Source organism: Asterias rubens, chromosome 20 (genome assembly GCF_902459465.1).
Source record: "Asterias rubens chromosome 20, eAstRub1.3, whole genome shotgun sequence".
NCBI classification, from domain to species: domain Eukaryota; kingdom Metazoa; phylum Echinodermata; class Asteroidea; order Forcipulatida; family Asteriidae; genus Asterias; species Asterias rubens.
The window spans coordinates 693,643-718,647 of record NC_047081.1 but is presented as its reverse complement, the minus strand read 5'-3'; the positions used below and the strand labels follow the sequence as shown (position 1 = coordinate 718,647).

General features: G+C 39.1%; 1 protein-coding gene across 1 annotated transcript; it reads right to left on the bottom strand.

The window, feature by feature from the left end:
- Positions 1 to 483: 483 nt before the first annotated feature.
- On the bottom strand, positions 484 to 13,877 carry LOC117304031 (diencephalon/mesencephalon homeobox protein 1-B-like). The gene is made up of 5 exons (XM_033788508.1): positions 13,465 to 13,877; positions 6,788 to 6,958; positions 4,444 to 4,619; positions 3,101 to 3,668; positions 484 to 2,650 (listed from the first exon to the last, which is right to left on the bottom strand). Exons 2-5 carry the CDS (start codon positions 6,927 to 6,929, stop codon positions 2,247 to 2,249), a joined length of 1,290 nt encoding a protein of 429 aa, XP_033644399.1. The 5' UTR covers positions 6,930 to 6,958; positions 13,465 to 13,877; the 3' UTR covers positions 484 to 2,246.
- Between the last annotated feature and the right edge of the window lie 11,128 nt (positions 13,878 to 25,005).

The window sequence follows — 25,005 nt, the reverse complement described above, 5'->3', positions numbered from 1 at the left end:
CCTGAAAAAAAGGCCTGAAGTCTTTTTCAAACTCAAATATTTTAGTGAGAAATTACCCTTTTTCTCTGCGTTACTTTAGAGAGAGCCGTTTATCACAATGTGTTATACTTTCAACAGCTCCCCGTTGTATGCTGATTACCAAGTCATTTTATTTGCTAATGTTTTGAGTCGTTATCAAAAAGTGTCGACCAGTGCCTTTAACAAACGCTGTTCCAATTTCATAAAATGTAACTATAATATTTCACTGCCAACTCAAAATTTAAATACTCAAATACTTTAGATTGGTTTAGTCTTGTTGTTTTTTGTCGTTTCGTTTGTCCTTTGTCATTTTGTAACGTGTGGGTGTCTTTCTGTCTTTCTGTCTGTCAGTCTGTCTTCTGTCTTTTTGTCTGTCTTTCTGTCTGGTTTTGTTTGTTTGCTGCTGTTGTTGTAAAAGAAATCACAATATTATTAAAAAAACAAAACTGAAAGGAGACATAGAAATATTCTTTGAAATCATTTTATTCAGTCTCTGTTTAATATGAATTTAATTAACAAATTGACTCAAATCACTGACTCGTTTTTTATGTAGCTATTTTGAAGTTTGCCGTTAGAGTTTAACCTTAATTATGAATACTTCGCTAACATCTGTGGTAAAAGTAAAGTACTGTTTCATCTTCATGATGAAGGCGGAAGACAAAAGCAGCGTTTTTTCTTCTATTTCGTTTTCATCCCGATGATATGTTTTTTTTAGCAACTAGAGATTGGAATGAACATACTCTTCTCAAAACTTTGTGAAATATGATTTAGTTGCGTGGAAACTAGAGAGTTGGAAAACACAATGTTTGTGTGGCATGTTTTAACACAGGAACCTTTTCACACGATACAATTTCTTTTTCAATCGAAAGACTGATGCACATTTTCAACAATCCATCCTAAAAAGTTATGGCTAAAATTTGACGTGTAAACAAAACCAGCGCCGTTAAAAGTCAAAACACTATTTTGAATCATTTTGAAATGCATCCATTTAAAACAAAAGACTAATGTACTTTGCTCTAAACGTCATAATACTCTAGATTTAAATAGCTTATCCGTCAATTAAACACGGACGATGGAATACTAATTATTTATATCTAACTTTTGTACACAATCGTTCAATATATACACATAAAATGTTTACAATTTCTTACAATATTAATGTACATTTTTGATAGTTTTTAACATAGCTTCCTAGAGAGACGCAGTAACCTTCAACCTACTCCACAATTTCATTTTCCAAGTTCTAATCAGATTGATATTTTGGGAAAATTTAAATAATTATTATTTTATAACTGTTTCCCGCCTTACACGAATTTGTTGAGATTTAGTTTATTTACAAAATGGTTGACAGTTAGTAGACCAGCATTTGAACACTCACTATAGCTTTATGAAGTTTCTTTAGCGTAGTCTGCATGCCTATGTTGGCTGAATGTTGCTTAACACATAATAATATAGTAATATTGAGTCAGTGTACTATACCATAGTCTACTTATGTTGGCTGAATGCACTTTTAATACACCATTGAAGTTAGGGTACCATATTATAGTCTGCTTACGTTGAATGAATGTACGTTAACAACCATTATAGCAATATGTAGTCAGGGTGCCAGAGTTACAGTCTGTAATTGTTGCTGACTTCAAAACACCAGATATACGTGAAACCAGGCAGATTGCAATAGCATTATAAGATCCTCTAATTCCTGACCTTTAGTTATAATTCACGGAAGTCGTTTAATAACTGTTTTTCTTTCCTTTTATTTTTTCCCCCAAACCAACGATGCAAATAAACTAAAAACGACAGATGGTGTGAGCCAAAAGGAAATATGATCAATAGCTTGAATGAAGAATCAAAATTAGGCGACCACTTTCAGCGAGATGGAAACCTGAATAATACTACCCCAAAGAGAAAACCCACCTAAACAAAACTTGGTGTGCTTACACCAGTTCAAAAGACATCGACTCCCCATAGATATGTTTCTTTAATAAGGTAAAGCTTGGGGAGAGGTCTGGTGCAGACCAAAATGTCTCGGGAAATCACGGGACTTTGTCTTTCATTATAAACCTGTTTTCCTGTAACTTTTCCTCATTTTTTTTTCACGCTGAGTTTAACAAGTTGAGAGTCGAGGTTTAAAACCCCTTTACAGAATTGCGTCCATGTACGGAGCTTCAGAAGTGCCATGCTGCTTATCGAGATAATGTTGATGAGTTAATGTACGGTGTCCGCAGTCGTCAATCACCAATATTGACACCCAATGCGGCTGCGTGTTGCTTAGCTCTAATGCGCAGGCTCTCTATACTGCTACTCTGCATATTGTGCGGCGGCATCGTCAAAGTAGGTATCCCGGTGGGGGACACGTGAGGGAGTAGATGAGCCGGTGGCCAGGCCGCAAAACCGGCCATATGAGGGGAGTAGAAGCCAGACAGAGCAGCGGCAGCCGCACCGGGCTGTCTCTCGCTAGAAAGACCGGAGAAGTGTCCAAAGGCCGGTGGCATGCCACTCCGGGCGGCGAGTAGGGCCGCTGAGCTTGGGTCAAAGCAGGGGAACTGTCCCGCACCACGGAAGGGAGGGAAGCCCATGGCATCTGGGAAGGAGGTTGTGATGTGTGAACCGCCTAGAAAACCACTCAGAGGATCTGAATAGGGTAGCAACAAAAATAGAAGAAGGAAATTAGCATTGACAGAAATCAGTCCATATACAAACAAGATCTATCCAACAGTGGATTTTTATCAAAGAAAACATTATAAAAAACATCGAGTTGTATTACACGCACAAACTGGAGGGATATGTCCTCATTTGCACATGCTAGACTACTCCTTTGGAATCAGTTACCCTCACACATTCGGCATAGTGGCACCGTGGACACATTTAAAGACAGATTAATATTTCATTTGTTTCAAATAGCTTTTCAGTAGTCTGGTCTTTTCTTTCTTTCCTTTCATCTTATTATCCTCTCTTCCCTCTTGTGCTGTTTCTCCTCTCTCATTTATACTATTTCTCTTTTCTTTGAGCACCACCTTATTAGGTGGATATTGCGCATTACAATATTCATTATTATAATAATTTGGTATTAAAGTTGACTCACTTTGAATTGTTGTGATTGAGACCGACGGCCTGAGAGGTGATGGTACTGACTTAGGAGCGTCTTCAGACATCGCCATCAGCGGTGAGGAGACGGGTGAGGGTTTCTCTCCTGGTTCCTTCTCGGTCTCCATCTCATGTTTCCTCCCATACTCCTCAATCGGCGTCCTACCACTTGATACCACCAACGGGTCCGCTCTACTTCTCGACTCAGAGAACCTGTGGATAGCACCCTCTGATGCTTTGTCTGTGTTATTGTTCTCAAGTTCCCTCAGAGGTTCAGGTACCTCACAGTCCACCGTGAGGTGCTCCTCCTCCTCACTCGGGCACCTCTCGCTCAAGCTCTCGTCAGCATCGATGTCCTCATCATCCTCTTGTTCTCCTGTTTGTGGTCTCCGTGCCTCCTTGTAGTCTACGAGAGGCGATGAGGTACTCCTGCTGCCCTCCTCCTGAGGGTCATGCTCCTCCTCATCGTCATTGTCATCCTCACCCTTCTCGTCCGAGTCCTTCTCGGCCATTGCTTTGTTTCGCTGCTGCTTCCTGAACTTGGCACGTCTGTTTTTAAACCACACCTAAAAATACAAAACAATAACTTAATTATTTGCAGGCTCATTATGCATTTAATTACAATAAAATTATTTTGTAGCCACATTGTAACCAAGTCAATCTTTTTACTATTATTTCCCTTCTTCATCAGGAGCATTTCTAAAACCTATTCCAAAACCATGCCTTTTCGCACAGGAGAGTGCCAGCATCGGCAACCAATAATGTTCACACACAGACTGAAAATCATTCACATCAACAATTTACCCCCTCCTGGGTGATGAGAAGCAATTATGGTCATGTTCAGTTACGGTACACTATTATTGCACTTGTTCGTCAGGGCTTGAGCATTCGTAAAAACCTCCTTCTCGATGGGAGAGTATTAGCATTGGCAACCAATGATCGTCATACAGAGTGATATGAATTCACGTCAACTCTTTATTAACATCCTGTGTGATGAGAAACAGTTATGGTCAAGTGTCTGGCTAAAGGACACAAGTGCCACGACCGGGATTCGAATCACGAACTCCAGTGCGATACGCAGTACATTTGTTTACCTCTGTTGGCCAGCATGGCCAATATGAACTGTTTTGATATAGTATATCGTTGATTTTCAAAGTTACATTCTGCATAATTTTAGTAGATTAATGTTTTGTCCTTTATATCAGTTATGAGTGACCGAAATGGTACACTGTGCTAACCTGCAGTTCAATTGCTTGTGTATGTTTATTTTACCAACAATTTTTTTGCGAAGTAAAGACACTGGACACTATTGGTAATTACTCAAAATAATTGTTAGCATACCTGAATTCGTGCCTCTGGTAGATTTGTGCACATTGCTAGTCTCTCCCGCATGACTACATCCGGGTAATGTGTCTTGGAAAATGTTTTCTCCAGTGCAGCGAGCTGCTGATTGGTGAACGCAGTGCGACTGCGCCGTTGCTTCCTGTGAGCACCGTAGCGAGCTTCAAGTATAATATCTGTGTACACAAAAAAAGACAAATTAAGTTTAAAATAATGATCCAAATAACAGACACATAAGTACCAAAATAAATAACAATAAAGAAATAAATAAGTACATCAAAATGAATAAATAAATGAACAAAATGAATAGCTTTGCAATTAAAACACAACTAATAAACAATAAACAATATATAACTATATAAATAAACAAATAAATAATATACAATCGTTAGTTTTCATTTTGACTTCGTGTGACCTTTCAGCAAGATAACATTTATCATAATTAATTCTGGGATAAACAATACACTATGTTGTTATCCGCCAAAAAAGAACAAAACCCCAAAACAAATTCAAGACATATCTGAACACAAACAATTTAACCGATTGTAAAATATAAGAAGTTAAGAATTTGAGTCAAATTAATAATGCGAGCGAATCGATTTAAAAACCTCTCAAAAATGAAACTTCAATAATGATGTACCACTCCTAAGATATTGACATTTAGATTGAATTGGTTGTAGCAAATAAAGTAAATGGTTCTGGCTTTCCTTGGACCGAAAACCAGAGAGGATTGTGGTGACTGTGTGAGATCATTCAGAAAGCAAGGATTCCACCTCAATTTATACCCAATCAAATTCATGTCAATTAAATTGACTTCGGCTAATATGACATATCAAATAATTGCAGATATTGGAAAAGACATCCACCCTGACAAAAAACACCCCACTAGTGATGGACCCAGGTGGTACTACAGCACCCTGACCACCCTTTACTAAATTGTCTTCACCCAAATTAGACCCCTAGGTGTGTGACCTATAGGTATTGTTTATCAAGTGCATTGACTCGCTCAAATAATACTTCCAAGACCTCACAAAACAATCTGACAGCCAGCCCCCTTTTTCCCAGTGTACGTTTCCCAACACAATCTGCCTATTTCACCAACAAAAGCTTGACTCAAGTTACAATTTTAAATCCGGGCTTTAGCGCAGTTTCTGTTAGAGCTGCAAGAGCATGAATGGCGACCCTACAGACGTATCTATACCAAACCAGTGTATTTTCCATTACTTTCTTTTGCAGGTGGTTTTGAGGGGGATTGTGTTTTTATGACTAAAGGGTGGCAGAGGTAGAGGGATTTGGTTTGGAGAATCTTAAACCACACAGATTTTTAGACAGTAAGAAAAATGGGGGTTGAGGGGTCTATGGTGCGGATTAGTACGCTCTTCTGGAAATCCAAACAGTGTGGATGAATGGGCTGGCATTTGGTGCTTGTTTGGCGTAAACGCGGGGCAAGCCGTGTGAAAACAAGCGAAAAGAATGCCTGATTGTTCATGCGGTCCCAGCACGGGAGCAAGGGACAGTGGGTAAATTGATATTTTTTTCGACCTGACTAAAAAAAAAAAATGAAAGAAAGACGTATACTCTGCACCAGAGGCGATATGCGGCCACCTTAGACCGCAGTGTACATACTGCTTTGATGCAAGCCCGTAGGGGTGCATAGCTATAAGAATACAGTACTTCAGAAACCAACTCTAGAAAAAATCACCCCTAAAATCCTGAAAAGTCTACCCTTCAAGATGAAATTTGAGCATTTTATAATGTCATTTTTTTGCACAAGTGACTGGTGAGTGTAAATGGAAGGGAAGACATTTCAAAGATCCGTCAAGAATGGGGAACATTATGTTGTTTGTTGCTAACCTTAAAGTTAATCACAAACAATACTTTGGGTATTTATTTATGTGGTGAAAATTTGTTGACTAAATTTCATTCGACGGGAATGAACTGTTGTTTTCGACAAGTTTGATGCATTCAACCAGTAAAAGCGGCTGCAGAGAGTTGAGCCACTGAGAACTTTATACAAAACAGGGAAAAATTGTAACTCCAAAAAGGTCTCAACTGATCAAACCTTACATTTAAAGTCTCTTTAAACGCATTTAAATTATCCCATTTTCAAAAACATTGTATCTAATTGTATTCAACGACGTATGGTAATGAAACCAATGATGCCTCCTCACAAGCCTGAGGAAACCTGTAAACACTTGGTATGTGGACCAGAAACACTCTTCCATGATAATTGTTCTGGGTTCTTTTGCTTGCATGCCAATTCTAGTGCACGGTACCTACAGCTTAATGTCCCATCCAAAGGTGTATTAGATGCAGTGGACACAAATTCAAAATGGCGGCTTACCTGCTAGTCTCTCAGCCAATGAGAGTGCGTGTGTGGAAGGCCGATATCCAGGATGGATTTGTAGAGCCTGCTGGTGCATGCTGTACATGGCGCCCATAGCGCCCAATGTGGCGGGATTGTAGCCGTTAAAGTGCTGCATCATCTCTTAGCTCGCCGAGCTTGCTTACAGGTCTGTAGAAATAAACACAAAGTCACATTAAGTTTATACGTTGTTGTGACTGGTGCCTCACTCAATTTTTTGCTAAGCAAAGAAAATTTTCAAGCAGAATTTTCTGCATAACAGCTTTAAGAAATTGGAAAAAGTATGCTACTGAGTAGACAGTTTGAGCCCAACTTGGAACCCAACTTGGGACCCAATTACTGATCTGGGCGTGGCACAGAAGGAGGGCCTCCTGTTCGATCATCAAAGGGCACCGACGCCCACTGCGAGATTTCAAACCCCTTTGTGTCCATGTCACAGCATTCCCTAAGTAGCCGATAATTGAACGAAAAGACAACCACGAAATGGCCGTTCAAGCAAATGATCAGATTAGATTATCCGTGAGAGTTTGAATGTCCGACTGCCGTTCAATGACAAAAGTCATTGTTTACTGCTAGCATCCATTATAATTGAGATCATTTTAGAGAGAGGGACTTTTAAGAAGTCCGGTTACAGTTTCATTTGTGAATGAAAAGCAAGAAATTAATAGCTCTTGCAACAACATGCCTCTTCATTAGATAATGGCAAATCGTCACAAATCATGCGAGGTATCTGGGACAAAAGACCGGGGAGTGGGTCCCAGATGTGGGTGTTCGAGGCTCTAGCATCGCGGGACAATCGCGTCGATTGCCCCGTTGTGTGATGGCATGAAACTATAGAAAATAATCAAACATATCAGCAAGAATGAACTTTTAGATGACGTAAATCTAAAAACAGAATAACAATGTGTATTATTCGATTATTTGTATTCGGAAAGTGATACAAGAACAAATACTTAAAGTCATATAAAAACACATCAGAAACATATTCGAATAAAACAATTTGGAATCGGTTTTTCGGATACAAACAATAAATAATCGAAGCGTCATTCAAGCTTTATCATTGTCGTTCATAGGACACGTTAAAACCAGAGTGGATATACAGTTGTGGTAATTTGGCAAACAATATTGACTAAATCAAAAACAAAGTAATTGAAACAATGGCATAGTACCGGTATTAAACCACTGCTTCAGTCTTAAAAATCATTTGAAGACTTGCAAAGAAACACGAGCAACGCACTGTTTTCTTGCTTGTGTTGTTAACTCAAAAAGAACAATCTTAAAACCCGATGATACGAATTAGTTTTAACCGTGTTTTGCATAATTTTTGAAGAAAAATTATTATTTTGTAGTCCTATTTTTATGTATTTATCAGGCTTATTTTAAATGTGACTGATAATAAAATATGACATCTTTGCTTTGGACTCCAAAATGGGTCTCGGTTATTCAAATGTTATATGAAACTTGTTGCTATGATTGTTTTTGTTGTTGTTGTTGGTGGTGGTTACCAATCAAGCGATAAATAACTAAATGAGGATGTACCTTGCTAGGTAAAGTTGCTGACAGACAGTGAATTTGGACACGGCAGAATTAAAAACCAAAACCATATTCTGAATTCATCCACCAAAGAGTTTGCCGATGTATATTGACCAAACTGCGGTTGTGCGACCACACTTTAAGATCAGTCAGCATTATGCGAAGTCAAATATTGACATTTTATAGATATATATAATATATTGTACAATTGCTCGGCAGGCCTCCAGCTTTTTTACAAATCGTGTTTACTCCCAGTTGGTGAACTCGATATGGTGGCTGATGGGCAGTTACAAGTTCAGTAAAGGCACATACCCTCTCCCTCACTCTCTGCCCATACACCCGTACTGATAACATGACAGATGGTCGAGACTGATTTAAACGCTGGTTGAAGTCCCCCCACCAGAGAAACTAAACGGGTGGTTTGAGAGTAAAGACTCATTGAAAAATGACTCTAAGTCATCTACACACGCTGGACGGAACAGACGTTGTCAATTGCAGTGTGAAAGAAGAAACAATTCAATTTGGTTGAATCTCCTTCTTTCCTACCCCCCCCCATTCTTTCTCTTTCTGTCTGTCTTCAGAGTCCGGAGATTGGGTTTGGGAATTCAGCGTGCGGGGTGCTGGGCTGGCGACGGGACCAGTTGTTGGGATGTACGGGTGGCGTATTTTGACTGATGGACGCTCCACAACACATTAAGTACGGAGCCCTTTCGGGGGAGGAGGGGTAGAAAAAAACTAGAGTTTAAAAAACTCTCTGTTGACAGAGTATAATGGAGGTGGATGCATTAATTTGATCAAATAAAAGGGGGTAGTGGAGAGACGTGCCTATTATAGGGATCAGACTGGTAGGGGGGGATGGACAAGGAAGGGGTTAGAATTTAGGAACAATCTAGTCCTCACTTACTATCCGTAATGTGATATGATTGATATTGACTCTTTTTGCTATATGGCAACCTGATCGGACCGCCCCTTATCGCAACCCCCCCCCCCCCCCCGTCACCGAGAACTTTACAACTGCTTTGGCAATTCTGTTTTCATAATGAATTGATTCTGTTATAATAGTTAAAATTGAAGCTCCCTTTTGGTTAGTTATACACATTGTCAGTCATCTCATTTTCCCCGAGTGCACCGTTTAAAATTGGTATTTTAATTTGTTATTCCGCAATTAACTAATCAGTTTATTACTTGGGTGGCGGGGGCTGAGTGCGTTAACTCGGTTATCTGCGTGTTTTTGTTAAATTAGATGAGCTGGGACGAGCCTTTTAGTTTTCTTCTTATTTTTAAATTTTTTTGTGTGGCTTTCCTTTGTGCTCGTTATTCAATCAATTAATTTGAGAACATTGGACTGGCAAGATACGCACAAAATTGTTGTATTAGATTTGATACTTGATATTTGCTGGTCATTTTACTTTTAACTGCCAAAATGCATGCGTTTAAAGAGTAAGCTATCCTCAAAAGTTTTCCCCTTTTTCAAGTAATAGGAATGTTTTCACCTTTGGCAAACTTAATGAGGAATAATAGGTAATTATAGTTTTGTCTTAATTTTAATGTTATTCACGTGATCTTTTTTCACCAAGCTAATCTGACTATGACAGAAGATCTTTGGTTTATTTGGTGAGAAACATGAAATAATCTAGTTCCAAAAATTAGGGAAAAAATAAAAACAAGCTTTCGTCTGTCTTACTGTTTATGCAGGAACAAGCTTTGTCACTGACTTGTCCATCTGTGAAAATATACTCACTTGATCAGCGAACGAATTTTAACGAATACTTAATTTTATAAGTAAATTTTGGCGAGGATCTGTATTGATATTGAGTTTGTATAATCTATGGCCAGGCTTGTTTTGAATGTATCGGGGGTGCTTCTTGAATTGCTGTTTTGCTCGTCCGGAAAATTTGGTTGAAAATCTTGCCGTGACCGTGATTCGCATGGCATGTGCGACCGTTCATCTCTTCTATTTCCCCCGATGTCATGTCAGTATCGCCCCGGTGACGAAACATCAAACTCGGTCTTTACTTAAAATACGACCAGGGGCTGGTAGCTCAAAAACACAAGCTGTAATATACCCCGGCAGTATTCTAAAATTCGCTCTTAACTAAAATCATTCTTTGTCTACTCAGGCTACAGAAAAGGACCACACTTTTCTGTATTTTTATTCATTTTTTTGTGGAACCTTAGAAAAGAAAGCAGACGGGCCCTGTGGTGTATTTAGTATAGCCAATCTGTACGGGTATTAGAAGTGCAAGCTGTAACCCTCCTGTTTTATCAAAAGAAAAATAACCAGTGATTGTTTACGTTACACGATTAAGCAAGCTTTTAAAGTGGTCAAGAAGGTTTCTTACCCCTTTTCCTTAAGGATCTTACATAGATCATTTTCTGCGGGAAAAAGCAGACGACAGCGATGTAGTTAAAAACCAGAGCCAGGGGCGATGTGTGTGTATTGAAGAAAATAGGTAACAGCGGGGGACGGTGGCGGTAACCATATGGCATGAAATACTGTACGGATTACTAAGGCAGTTTGAGAGCAAGGCAGTTGGGGCTATATTAATACATACGTTCCATGGTGGTCTCTGGTGCTTAACTGTTTAAACTGCCTAATTGAAAATTGGGTGAAGAAAACGGATTACACATGTCTTGTCACTCTACCGTGGACAGGGCTGATTTTAAGAATATGTTCACTTTTAGATTGATATGATTACAGTAATAGAATCAAAGCACAATCCTAATTTATTCTTCTATCTGGTGGAAGTGATGGGGTGCGTTTATCATTGTATATAACAATCGTAATGGAGGGACAAATGGAATTTATTTTTGGTTGATCGGAGAAACAAGGTTTACAAGATTAAGACGTTCTTTTCAGACTTAATTTCGTGTTTTCTTTTAACTTGGAGATAATAATGCGACCCTAAAAACAGGTCAAGTGATTTTAACGTTGATAATTAACTTAGAATTTCAATCAATTAATTTTGACTCGCTCCAGTTTGTCTGCTTTTGGAGGATAACAGTCTGGTTCTGTTTATAGCTTTTGGTTTGATCTAATTATCGCTATAAATTATGCACGGTCTCCTGTATCTATTTATAAAGTTAGAATCAAAATAAAGACAAAATGAAGTCTTATTTCCAGAAGTTTATCAAACATTGCCACGAGTGGCCTTCTGTAAAAAAACAAAACACAATTCTAACAAATAATACTAACAAAAAAAACACATTATTTTTCGAAGCAACTTTTCAAGAAATATTTGCTTGAGCTCGTTTTAAAATCATTTTGTTTTTTACTGATCTCTTTCAACTTAAACTGCAGAGATAATTGACGATTTGTTTCAATCCAAAGCCCCCCCCTTTTTTTTTTAGCGAGTATTAAGAAATCATTACAGCACATCAAATCTCTGATGAAGTCCAAACTTATGAAAATGAGTAATGGGTGATTAACAGTGAGTCCGACTAATACAACAATCTTGTGTAACGTTTTATGTGAAAGGGTTGGCCCGAGGACAGAAATTATTGACAAGTTTCTTCAAGTTGGCTTTCTCGCGTGGGTGGGTGACGAATGGGTCGTCACACATGGTGTCACACCCCGTCATAGTTTTAAATTATTTAAGGAATTTGTTTAATGTCGCAGAAGTTTAAAGAAGTTTTAACGGGTTGTCTGCTTCAAGCAACTAACACTCTCAAAGAAAATAACGAAGCAATTTTTATCCTGGCTGATTAAAATGTTAAACTGTTAATTCCCGCAAAACATTTTAAAATATAACTCATTTGAGTTTGAGTTGCGTCACCACTCACTTTTGTTCTTTGTTTTTTGGACGTGCACTTTTCTTTTTCCCTGTATTGGTTATTTTGTTGCTTAAAACTCTGTCTTGCCTCACGGAGGTGTTGATGACAAAACATAACTTTGGCGATTTGAGATTTGAATTTTGATTTAACAATCCCAAAGGTTGTGTGACTTTTTTGTTTTGCCTGCCGAGTGAACATTCTCGAAAACCATTTTTTTTAACTGTTATTTCTCCAGACGCCTAGCCAAGAAAAAAACTTCAAGTTTATACTGTACAACTGTACGATTGTAATAGTCAACAAACTGCATCCAGAAGTAAACTACGAGGGATTGCGGGCTTTGTTTGACTTGGGCGAAGGTGCGTGACCCGACCCCGGGGGAAAACGACGTTTGCGCCCGGCCGCTAGTCCCCTAAGAATGTGGTCGTAAAGACGGACTTTCCACTTGATCCCCTGCGTGGCTCAACGCCCTTAACGAATAGCTGTACATCTTGCGTTTTGAGACATTTCAACGAGTTAGAGCTGTCATTTTAACGAAAAAAGCAACTTATTGATGAGTATGCTTTGCAGAAAGTGTTCCATCACTCTCAGCAATGTAACTATTAATTAAAATTGTGTAAATATTTGCGAACATTTCTGATTGATGAAGTATTCAGCGTGCTTCTATAACTGGTTTTAAATGACATTCGCAAAGGAACAAATTCAGTGCAAACGAGGTTTTGAAGGAGAGAAACTTTTGTTATGGCAGTGCATAAAATGAACACTTCATTACGACAAACATGGTACTTTACTCTTAAACAACATTTCATAAGATTGTTATACAAAAACACCGGGAAACGTTACACGTTGAAAAGTACGAAAGTTTGTTTAACCCTTGTAAAGGAAAACGTAGGTGATGTTCTTTCTTTTCTCCGTTGTGTCTGTTGTGCATGTTTATTTGCGTAATTGTTTGTTTGTTTGTTTGTTGATTTTGATAATTAGTATTATGCTCTAATGTTGAGTAATTTGTAGGTTACATCCATGCATGTCGGGTCCTACGGTATTCCTATTACATTGATGCCTAGCAGGTATTATTAAAAACAAAATTACAGTACAACATGAACAGTTCGTTTCAAACTAACTCTTGAGTTGCTCGTTTAAACTGCACACAAATAAACAAATGTGTGAGAAATCAATCAACTTATTACAACTAACTTGGCATGAAATAGTCCGTGGAACTTTGACATCGTAACATGCTGGGCTTCGAAAACTCATTCAAAAAAAGTGAAATCGCAACACTAAGAAAGTATGATAAGTTTTAAAACGGTTCATCTAGTTAGTAAATTTGAAACACTAAACAAACAAAAACTTACCTTCAAAGAAAATCTGAAACGAATCCTTGCCAAATCACGCCGATTCCCACGCGAAAAAGTCCAATACTCCACAATTGTTTCGTTCGACAGTTCGAATTCCTGAGTTTCCGTCGAAAAGAAACTTCCCGTGGCAGATAAAACAGAGTTGCGACCTCAAAAAATGGATGTCCCTTTCCCGCTTGCAGCTAAAAAGTTGTTACGATTTACCGAAGCGAAGTCGCTGGGAGTACAGATTATAAATAATAAGATCTTGTAGTAGTAGAAAGCAGGTCCCGTGGACCGAAGCTTAACTGACCCTCTTTAGACGAGAGCAAAATGACAGAATGCCCGGGTGTTTCGGTCGCTCATTAGCATGCCCTCACTCGTCGATGGATCTCTGATGAACTCTCACCGTACATTAAACACCCTGTGACTCTCGCATCTAACGGAGTATTGATGTTACAAAATGAGTGCTTAGCCATGGCTTGTACTTAGCCACCGACGACAGGGGTGATATTGGGGCGGGGCTAAGACTAGTGCTCTATTGTCCGTTACCCGTGTAAGCGTAACGGGCTCCGTGCACCAAAAGTCTGCCTTAATTACACACAACGGAATCCGCGCTCAACATCCGGACTGCTGACAGCCAGAAAATGAAACATGATTTTTTTACGGTGGGCTGGATTTCATGACTGGGAATTATTGTATGACGAGAGGTTTTTAATTGTTGTTGCGTATTTTTTTGTCTTTATTTGTTTTGTTTGTTGTTGGGGGAAATATTAGCAAGCAGGGTCAATGTCACTGTGTACTTTTTACCCCAAGTGAAACACTTTGCACCAATTGAGAATAATAATGGGCAATCATTGGCTGACATCAGTTTTTACCGTCTCATATGAAGTACCACGATCGGGATATTACTTATACCCCCGAATGAAACCTTCTCTCCCCAAATGATAATTAATGGGCACCAAACGAGGGATCAGTGACTTGCAATCATATTGCATTGAACCAACAGGGAGTACTACCACATAAACTATCATGTTCGGGTATACTTTAACCCCCAAAGGGAATCCCAATTGAGAATGTCATTTAAGTTTCTGTTAAACCTCCAAAAACAAAGCTATACCACATCAGCATTGAACGATTAACGATACATGAAATTCATGCCAAAAAGTGTTATCAAACAAACTGTCAAACTATTTGTCCAGCTTCAACACAACTATTGACAGAGGCCGATATGGGACCTCTTTGGGGACATTTATTCTTGGCTTGGGATTGTTTGCACATTCATATTGGTTATTTCGATTGCCACAATAGAAATAACTAACGGCGATTTAAGGAATAAAAATAAATGCTATTATTGTTCAGTTTAAACTGTAACAACCAAATATTTCCTAACCAATATTTCCTAAACTGTTTGTTTGTTGTTTTATTTTTGAAATGCAGAATGTATGCTCTGCGGACCATGCAGAGACATCTTGATTGCGACACCGCGATCCGGCTGTGCATGTGAGTATTAATTTGACAAATATACGCCTCTTGAGGGCGCTTTTGATCCCATTCATGGCTAAAATGTATAGTTTTCTACATTGTGGTCATTGCATTTCCACCATTGAATCATATTATAATTATATTCTGTCCAAATACAGATGTCATGAGTTAATCATGATAATTCTGAAATATGGATTGAAATTTAAGTGATCGGAAAGGCATGTATTCCCTTTTATATCAATCCATGCGATTGATTAAACCCATTTCCAAAAGTAAGGAACATTTCAAATTAGCAAATGTTACAATTGCGAACAAGGCATTGTCCAAGCCCCTATTGAAATTAAATAAGACCACATGTAAAAAAACTGAGAGGTCTCCCGAATTCCGAAAAATCTACTCAGCCGCGGTAGGTGAAAACGTAATTTTTAATGACACCTCAGCATGCAACACTTCAAATCCCATAACTGTCAATAAGTTCCAACTTTCAGAAGTTGTGTCCTTATTCAAAAGGTCGGCAAGGTTTTTCTGTTTACCTGAATCCGATAACCAGCATGCCGCCAAAGTATACATTATTAATCATACACCTACGTCTCCCATAATGTTCTCATGGACGACTTGACTATCTAATCCACTTGATTTTCAAAATAACCATTACGAAAACGCAGTTTCCCCGACCGCACTAAATTGATTTTCTTCTTTCATGCCGCTCGACAGTCACAAAGAGCCGGCCCTTGAAATGTTTCTCCCCTACCCTTTCCCAAGCTCCTTATTCTTTTTCCAAGCACAGCGAATAAATGCCTTTGAAGTGTATATCTTCGCTTTAAAAGCTCACTAGTGCTTGTTTGGTTTACTTGAGTGTCTTGCCTCTGTACCTTGCTACGATCAACTGATAATTCAGTTTTCATCCATGTCTATAATTGAGAGCGAAAAGGAACACTTGCTGTTGAAGTGTTTTATGTTTTGCATGCCACATAGAAGTCGCCGCGTTTTTTTTATAAATATTTTGTTTGTCTTTTTGACGGGGAAGGGGGTGTAGGTCTACGAAGTAGTTTGAAGTTAACTAGAAACATAATTCTGGGAAGAGTGCAACCTATGCTCGACTCAAAACGTCAAACATCGTTGTCGTGTCCTTAATATGCGTTATCTGTAATGTGTGTAGCAATGTATAAACAAAGGAGACATGTGTCATGATCGGGAATCGAACCTACACTCTAGCTCAGGCATCATTGAGTATGACGCGCTAAACCACTCCGCCACCACATGCAAGAATGTTTCGAGGACTTCTCAAGCAATGCATGAAAACAACTTATTAGTACGATTTGAATAATAATTTCCCCTGTAGCAATGAGTTAACTGATTATAAAGTACAAAGTTGCATAATAGATTTACCTAAACGCTTTACCTATTAGTTTTGATTGCGACAATAAATTATCTTGATGGGATTTTACTCTTAGTGCCCGTGAATATGAATAGCTACAAACCTGGGGGGGGGGGTTGCTATAGGAGGGGGGGGGGGTAAGGGATATGACTATGATCCGCAGTAACCGCGTGTTTGTTTTACGGATTTGAACCTTTTGCTGTAGCGAGAGGGCTTTTGACAAGTAAACTCGATCTGTGGAGTAAATGCAACCGAGTGTATACTCTCCTATTTAGCCCAATTTCCCATTCTTCATTGAGCATTTATAAACCGGCTACCCCCTTTTGTGTGTCCGGTCAGCATTTTTTTCTTCCCCAGCACCCCTCATTTTCCGTGTAGAGTGTTTCAGTTAATGAAAGGGGAGTTGGTGGTTTGAGGACTGTACAATTATTGTGTTAGCTCAAGTCAATGGCAAACCAGGATCATAATTAATTTAGAATGAGTCCTTTGAGCTATTGGAGGAGAGAAGTACTTTTTTTTGTAAAGAGACCACAGGTTTAAGAATGAGTTTAGGTGAATTGACAACAAAACTCGACTGTAACGGTGCGGTGTAATGTTTCAGTTTTTACTCCGATGAAATGTGACCCCCCAAAAGGAAGAAGAACCAAATGAAATTATTCATTTGTCACAATTCATTTTTAAATGCTTGATTTTTTTAGCACTCCCCATTGTGGAAAAATTAAATCTACAAAGACACACGCTCAGGTTTTTTTTTTTTGCCCTCGCAAAGGATATAAGCAGAGTATGTTTATGTCCCCCTCCTAATAATCAAACCGTACCCCCCCCCCATTTGATTGACACCCCCTAAAGGATATGTGGCACAGTCCAGCTTAGGATATCATGACATATGAACTGACCAGCGTACAGTGTAGTTAAGACAATGAAAATAGTGCCAGCGAATGTCAACGGCCCTAGTTTGAAGCAATATGGCGATGTTTTCCCAAAAAATTAGAGCTACTCGCAAAGTTTGTAATTACAAGCACGAGTAGTTAACGTTGTACACATCTAATTGACCATTGGAACGGATGTCTATTGTGCCCTTTTATTATTGTTATCTTAAAGGTCATTGGATTGATCCGTTGACTTAATTATGAGCGAACAACAGGGTATTTTGATAGCGTCAAGGTTTTCTGTTTGGCTCTTTTGTCTACTGGCCGCAAGGGGGCGGGCGACCGAATTGAGGCTTCGTAAATGACAATCAGAGACATGTTCACGACTTTGTTGCGCGGCGTAAAACATTTACATACACTTGTTTTATTTTTAATATTCAACTATTAACTAAGGTGGGTTTAAATTAACTGCATTTTCTAATTACCATTGTACGCCATTGTAACCAAGTGGCAGGCAACACAACAATAAATATACAAGGTTCGGAAAACTTCAGATTTAGTTGAAACTGTGATTTATTTTTACATTTTACAAGTGAAAAACATCTCTCTCAAAACTATCCAATCAATCTCAAATTGGTCTCAATAAATAATTGTACCGGCAATCCAATGAGGTAGATGGCAAGCAAAACTACAATGCTACAACATAGTAAGGTTTTAGGCTATAAAAGCTATGAGGCCTAACAACTGTTAGCATAATTAAGTCTATAGGTCATTAAAGGCTACCGCAAAAATACTGGGGCATGGTGTTTGCCATTCACTCTGAAAGGAATGGATAAATGAATACGGGAATTATTGCAGTGTGCTCTCTCTTACTTCTTAAAAAAATAGCGATTTGATCAAAAGAGTTTGTCACTTTAAGAACCTTGCAGGTAGAAACGAACACCGTTCGTCTGTTACAAAAAAAATCAACATATCTTTAGCGATGCATAACTGAAGACATATTTATATTAAAAACAATTTACAGAAAACACAAGTGTACCTTAACAAGAATATAAGGACGGGTCTATCAATTGCCAAAAGGTTATACCAGTGGAACTTCAATTGAATGATGCTAGCAGGTTTCGTCGGGCTGTGGCATGAATCTACGTGTCATTAGATTCGTTGACGGAACATAAGTCAACTAAAAATTGCTTACCAGAATAACAGAAAAAAACGAAAGTATTCCCCTTTTTTAAAAGTACAAATTATCTTGTGAAAGTGAGGCATTCTTTGAGGTGAAAGTGAGGCTGTTTTTAAGTTGAGAATGAGGCTGTTTTTAAGATGAAAGGGAGATGAAGCATTGGTGTAACTTACTATAACGGCCTGATGGCTAACTCTTGGCATGCAAAAAGAAGGGGAAAAACATAAACCATATAGAAATCATTCACATTTTGAGAGTGAGACTTCCTCTTTAGAACACAGCACAATAGTCTGGGCATCATCTTGAGCATCACACACTTATGCTAGCTAGGAGTCGGGGCACAATAGATAGCTAAAATCATGATGCATCACAGTTACCTAACACAAACCCATGTGCTCTCATTATTAAAGCGGCTTCAAGAAAAGAGATTTTTCGCATTTCATTTCATTTCAAAATCTGACATATTATAAATCACTCTTATGTTTCGGTCATTCATACAGTATTTCCCATAACCCACATCCTCACAATCGTTTACAACATTGCCGGAAAAGGAACGCGTGCACATTACTGCAAAATCACCATTTTAAGTGGGTGTTAGACGCACGCGCGTAGTGCCATAGGATTAACTAGATGTCTGGATTCTAAAATCGGCCTCGTATCCCATCACTCACGTCGTAGAGTTTTTACGGTCTTTTTCCGTTTTTGTTTTATCCACCACAAGTAAGCATTCACCTCCTCACGTTTATTAGATCATCCTTCGTCTAAAACTTGCATGGACATGCCCAAAAGACGGGTTAATGCTGAACGGTGGACGGGTTTGATTTTAATTTGATGGTTACGAGAATGGTTTGAGAGTGGATCCATTTCCAACGCTTTGTCTTAAAATTGGGAGCTCACTTAATTTAGCATGATCGTTTTCTGAGGCGAGCGGGTTTTAAGAGGGGTTTTAAGTCGGGATAGCACGTATACCTGCTCTGCGTCAGAGCTCTACGTTGTCTCGTGTTATCTCCCAAACATATTACCTCGTACATCACTGTCTTGTTTTAAAGTCACTGGACATCTTTGATAATTATTGTTAAAGACCATGATTCTCACTTGGTGTATCCCAACACATGCATCAAATAACAGACCTACGAAATTTGGGCTCAATTGGTCATCGAAGTTGCAAGAATAATGAAAGAAAAAACACCATTGTTGCATTACTTTGTATGCTTTCAGATGCATATAAAAAGGCTTCAGCTGAAGTCTTTTAATATTTGAGAGAGAAATGACCTCTTTCTTAAAAAACTATACGTTACTTCAGAGGGAGCCGTTTCTCACAATGTTGTATACTATCAACAGCTCTCTTGTGATCGTTAATACCGAGTAAGTTTTTATGCTAACAATTATTTTAAGCAATTACCAATAGTGTTCAGCGCCTTTAAGGCTGTGCGAGAAGACTAGAAATTAATATACAACCATAGAATTAGAATCGTCGTTAATAATTTGAAAAGGTTGTTAGTTATCTAAGTCAGTCTGAGAAAAGTCTGGAGTTAGAAAGATAAGTACACGGATCAGAAGTCAGTAACATGCTCTGGTTTCAATAAACTCATCTATCAAACCAACCTTTGAAACTGCAACAAATTGGTTAAAGGCACTGTACACGTCTGGTAATTGTCAAAGACCAGTGTTCTCACTTGGTGTATCCCATCATAACCAACAAATAACAAACATGTGAAAATGTGGGCTCAATCGGTCATCGAAGTTGCGATAAAATGATGAAAGAAAAAACACCCTTGTTGGACGAATTGGTGTCCTTTCAGAAACGAATATTTTCGTGAGAAATTACTTCTTTCTCAAAAACTACGTTACTCAGAGGAAGTCGTTTCTCACAATGTTTTATACTATCAACAGCTCTCCAATGCTCGTTACCAAGTCAGTTTTTAAGTTAATATTTGTTTTGAGTAATTACCAAACATTTACCTTCCCTTTAAGGAGTCAGCACAGCGTATGGACATGACCAAAACCAATGAAACAAGTTGGCATCAATAAAGAAGAAGAAAAGACAAACACAAATTTGGATGGGGGTGGGAAATCTACTCTTTGTGAGAAGAAACAGCTTCTATTTATTTTTCTTTGTAGCATCTGGTTTAGCAATCCGCTTCATTCTGATCAGAAGCTAACGGACGGGAATAAGTGTTTGTTGCAAACAAGAAAAAGGCATCGCCGCCTCCCATTCTTTAAGATATTGACGGGATTTGGGGCAACGGGACTTATAAGTATACTTCACCTCATTATTATGACTGTAATTTGAACGCAATCGCATAATTATTTCAACAAGATCTGGAGTAAGTCCATCAACCACTAATGCTGGTTGTTGTAATGTTTAAGAACAGCTATTCAGGCCCCAGCGACGGTTAATGAGCTTTTGCTCCGAGCGTGCCCACACTCACACAAAAAAGGGTGCCCGTGTAATATTTTCATGTTCAATTAAATTCTTGTCAAGGGTGTAGAGTTTCACCCCATCGAGGAAACCCATACCCCCGCTCTGAGGGGCCGGGCACCGGTCTTATAGCTCTCTGTCTCGGCCGGTGATTGGGGAGGGAGCTCTCACCGCTCTGGCTGGCTCACATTCGGGGTGAACTCCACCGCCTTACACCCCTACCGAGTACACCATCTACAGGTGTGACTTTCCACTCAGTACCGACTATGCTAGTACCATACACCCCCAACAACAACACACACACAAACCGCACAGAGTGAAGGAAAAAGAAGGAAAATGGACAGGTTGCCTCGGGGCAATCTCAGGAGCTAATTGCACCCATACGTAATCCGATTTTACTCATATTTCTACGGTCTATTCACCCGTTAGTTTGATCCGCTTTAACCGCCAGTAATCTCACCCGTGCCGGAGACCAAACGCGACTCGGGCGAGTAACCACCCCACAACTGAACAGAGAGAAAGAAAACAGAACACCAGAAAATTTCACCTTGTCATCAGAAGCGATCACTCAGATCGTTTGAACCTGTCAAAATATAAACATTCTGTTTAGTAGTGGGGATATATTATAGATTTTGGATTCTAAAGATTAGTGCGGTCGACGGAGTAAAAAGCTTCAACAAGAAAGGCTCAATGCATGAACTAAATGCTCCCGGTGATTTCCAGAGTGTTTTCAGAATATTTGAGGTACTCAATCCAGGTTTTTTGTGTTCACACGTCAGAGGGAATAACAGTTTTGGCATATCAAGCTATTCATCGGGTTAGGTGACACAATGGTCAGTGTGAATGCGCGCGATTTCTGTCTAATTATCAGTGATTTTAGCGATCGATCTTCGTCCAATGTCACCGAATAGTTGGCAGCTGCTCTTTCTTGTCCGCGCGTTGGTTTCAAAATAAAATATAAAAACACACATTTGCATTCCGAGTCTAATTATATCATTATAACGAAACTAGCAACAAGCAACACGTATACTAAATACCATTTAGTTCCAAGTGTTTTTTTGAAGACATTTTTACTTTAAAGCGTTGGGCACTATTTGTAATTACTCAAACTAATTGTTAGCATAAAAACTTACTTGGTAAATAGCAAAGGAGAGCTGTTTATAACATACAACATTGTGAGAAACGGCTCCCTCTGAAGTAACATAGATTTTGAAAAAGAGTTAATAATTGTTCACTCAAATAATAAAAGACCCAAGCATCTGGAAACACATAATAATTTTGTGTGCAACAAGGGTGTTCTTTCTTTCCCTTCTCTTGAAACTGCGATGTCTAATTTTATCCAAATTTTCACAGGTTTGTTATTTCATGCGTATTTTGGGATACACCAACTGAGAATATGGGTCTTTGATAATTACCAAAGGTGTCCAGTGCCTTTAAGAAGCAAAGCTTGTACTACTGTAAGACAATGGTACCTAGTCTTACACTGTATTCAATATTTGTTGTTAATCTACGCACTCGTCACACAAAGCAATTGTATAGGGAGTTTGTGGCAATCAAATGCAATGAGTGGAAAAACACTTTTACCGCTCGAGACAGGTAGTTGTGGGTTGTTTAGTGTTCCGGGAAAATAATTTTAAATACAAACCGCGCGCAATATTAAAAAATTAAGTGAATTGATTAAACACTTGTAATTATAAGAAGCTGTCAGCTTAAAGATTTATATTACTGAAGTGCATTCCATTGTAACACAACCCACAGCATCTGTTCTCCACGTCCATCAAAACCCCTTCCATTATTTCTTAATTCCCCTCGCCACAAAGCCGACCCAAACCCCCCTAAATTCTTCCACATCACCATTCCTCCACGATCACCCCTCCACCAAAAAAAAAAAACCCTTAACCCTCTTCCGTCTCACCCTAACACCCCGTTCATTGCCCGCAATAAGTTCTCCCCTCACCATCGCAAGTTCACGACCTCGTCGCCCTAAAAGAAACCCACCTAAGCCTTTGTTATTGCTTTCCACACACCTCTATAGAACATACGTGTTGTTATAAGACTAACGCTAGCTTAATACCCTTTTTCAGCACTCCTTTATGTGGGATAACACCCTGTACCCTACCCTCCTGGCTATACCCACAACCCTACCGTGTGGTGGACACCTCACAAGGGAACAATGCTATTGTCTCTTCTGATGGAAGAGTTAGGGGGGGGGGGGGTACCAGACCTGTAGTAGCGCTACATTATTGGTCATATCTGACTCACTCTGACCACCTTATTAGACTTCAACAGTTAGTTGTCTACGGCTGTTCAATGAGTCAACAAGTTGTTTAGCTCTCTCTTTGCGAATAACAATTGATGGATTTATTTTTAAAGTTCCAGTGAAACTCTTGAGCTAGTTGAATATCCATCGTATCATAATATGCACTTCGACGTCGATGTGTACTTTATATCTAGCTTCATGTGCAAACCGCCACCTCAAATATGTTATTACGCAGTTTTATTTAAACAGTAATAATGACAGCCAACAGAGGATAACAGAAAGATGGTATTGACTACTTTCTACATAATAAAGTGTAAACACTGGACACTATTGGTAATTTGTCAAAGACCAGTCTTCTCACTTGGTGTATATTATGCTAGGCAAACCTGTGAAAATTTGAGCTAAATTATTGGTCGTCGAAGTTGCGACATAATAATGAAAGAAAAAGCACCCTTGTCACACGAAGTTTTGTGCTTTTAGATGGTTGATTTCGAGACCTCAAATTGTAAATCTTAGGTCTCGAAATCAAAAATAAAACTTTAAAACAACTTCAAACACAAAACGGCCACCGTAAAAAATCACGCTCAGACTTCCCACCGGCAACAGCCGTCGTGACCCTATGGCTCATGCATATAAACATACAAAAATAATGGCACTTTTAAATGATTCTATTTGGTCATTATTAACGGGGACAACATCACAACGTATCTTGCCCGGGGGTACGGCCCGCTTGACCCCCCCCCCCCCACTTGTAACAACCCTTAATGGGCACTCAATACGACACAATCGAAGCCACTGATTATCCCCCTACCCTCATGTCAATCTTAAAAGACCCCCTTTTGTAAGACGAGAAAGGAAACCACACTCCCATTTTGGATAATTTGAATATTAATAATGATTGGATCTTGACCCCTTTTCTCAGTAACCACAGCTTTAGCTCAGTGGTGGCTCACCCTGCCCCCCCCCCCCCCCACTATGGACCCCGGTTGGACTCTCACCCCGGACCGGATACAACAACGTGTCAATCTTAAAAGAACCACTATTGGTAAGACAAGACAGAAAACCCCACTCTTCGTGAAACCTATTTTTGATAATTTGAATATTAATATTTAATGGAATTTGAGCCTTCCTCAGGTTGGCTTAGTGATTTCATTCCTTCTGCCTCTCATCTCTGTTGGCCCCGGTTCGAATCCCACCTCCAGACTGGACCATTGGATGTGGATTGGGTTGTTATGCTCTTCCTGACTGCGTGGGTTTTCCTTTCCTCCCACATCTAAAACTGAATATTTCTTCTCATTTCCTATCCATCCTGTTATTTGCGCTGTATTGTGCTGTTGGGTGTCTAATATATATAAATACAACTATGTCTATAGCTACGGCTACGGCTGATGCTAAGGGTGTTGCTAAGGACGTCCTATAGCTCAGCGTACGGTAACGCATAAATCTAGCCGTAGCCATTGCTATAGCCGCTAAGTCGGATACGGCTAAGTTTCACCAAGTTGCGGTTTGCCTTTCACGCTTATACTGAACATTTCGTCACTGCCTCCCTCTCCACATATACATATTGTATATAACTTCAGGCATTATATTTCAGTGGTATTGAATATTTTGTGGGCAAATACCACAAAGATAATTACTAAATATTTTAAATCGTCACCATGACTTGTTCATGGACAAAGGTAGCAATCTAAAAGATTTTAATCCTATATACCATAACTCTGAAATGACCTTTCAACGGAGTTAGACTTTTCTTTTCGAAGACATATTTGTATGGATACGGTTACCTGATTGTATAAGTACGACATGTTCGCTTTTCAGTTTAAGGGGCGGTTGTTTGTGTGCCAGTCGAAGAAAACACATCAAAAACGTCTTGTGCTGATATTTGTGTAGCCCTAGGGCTAATAGTTTTGTAGAGTTTTAGAGTCCAAGTATATCTCGTGATATGACCTTGTTTTTACACCATTA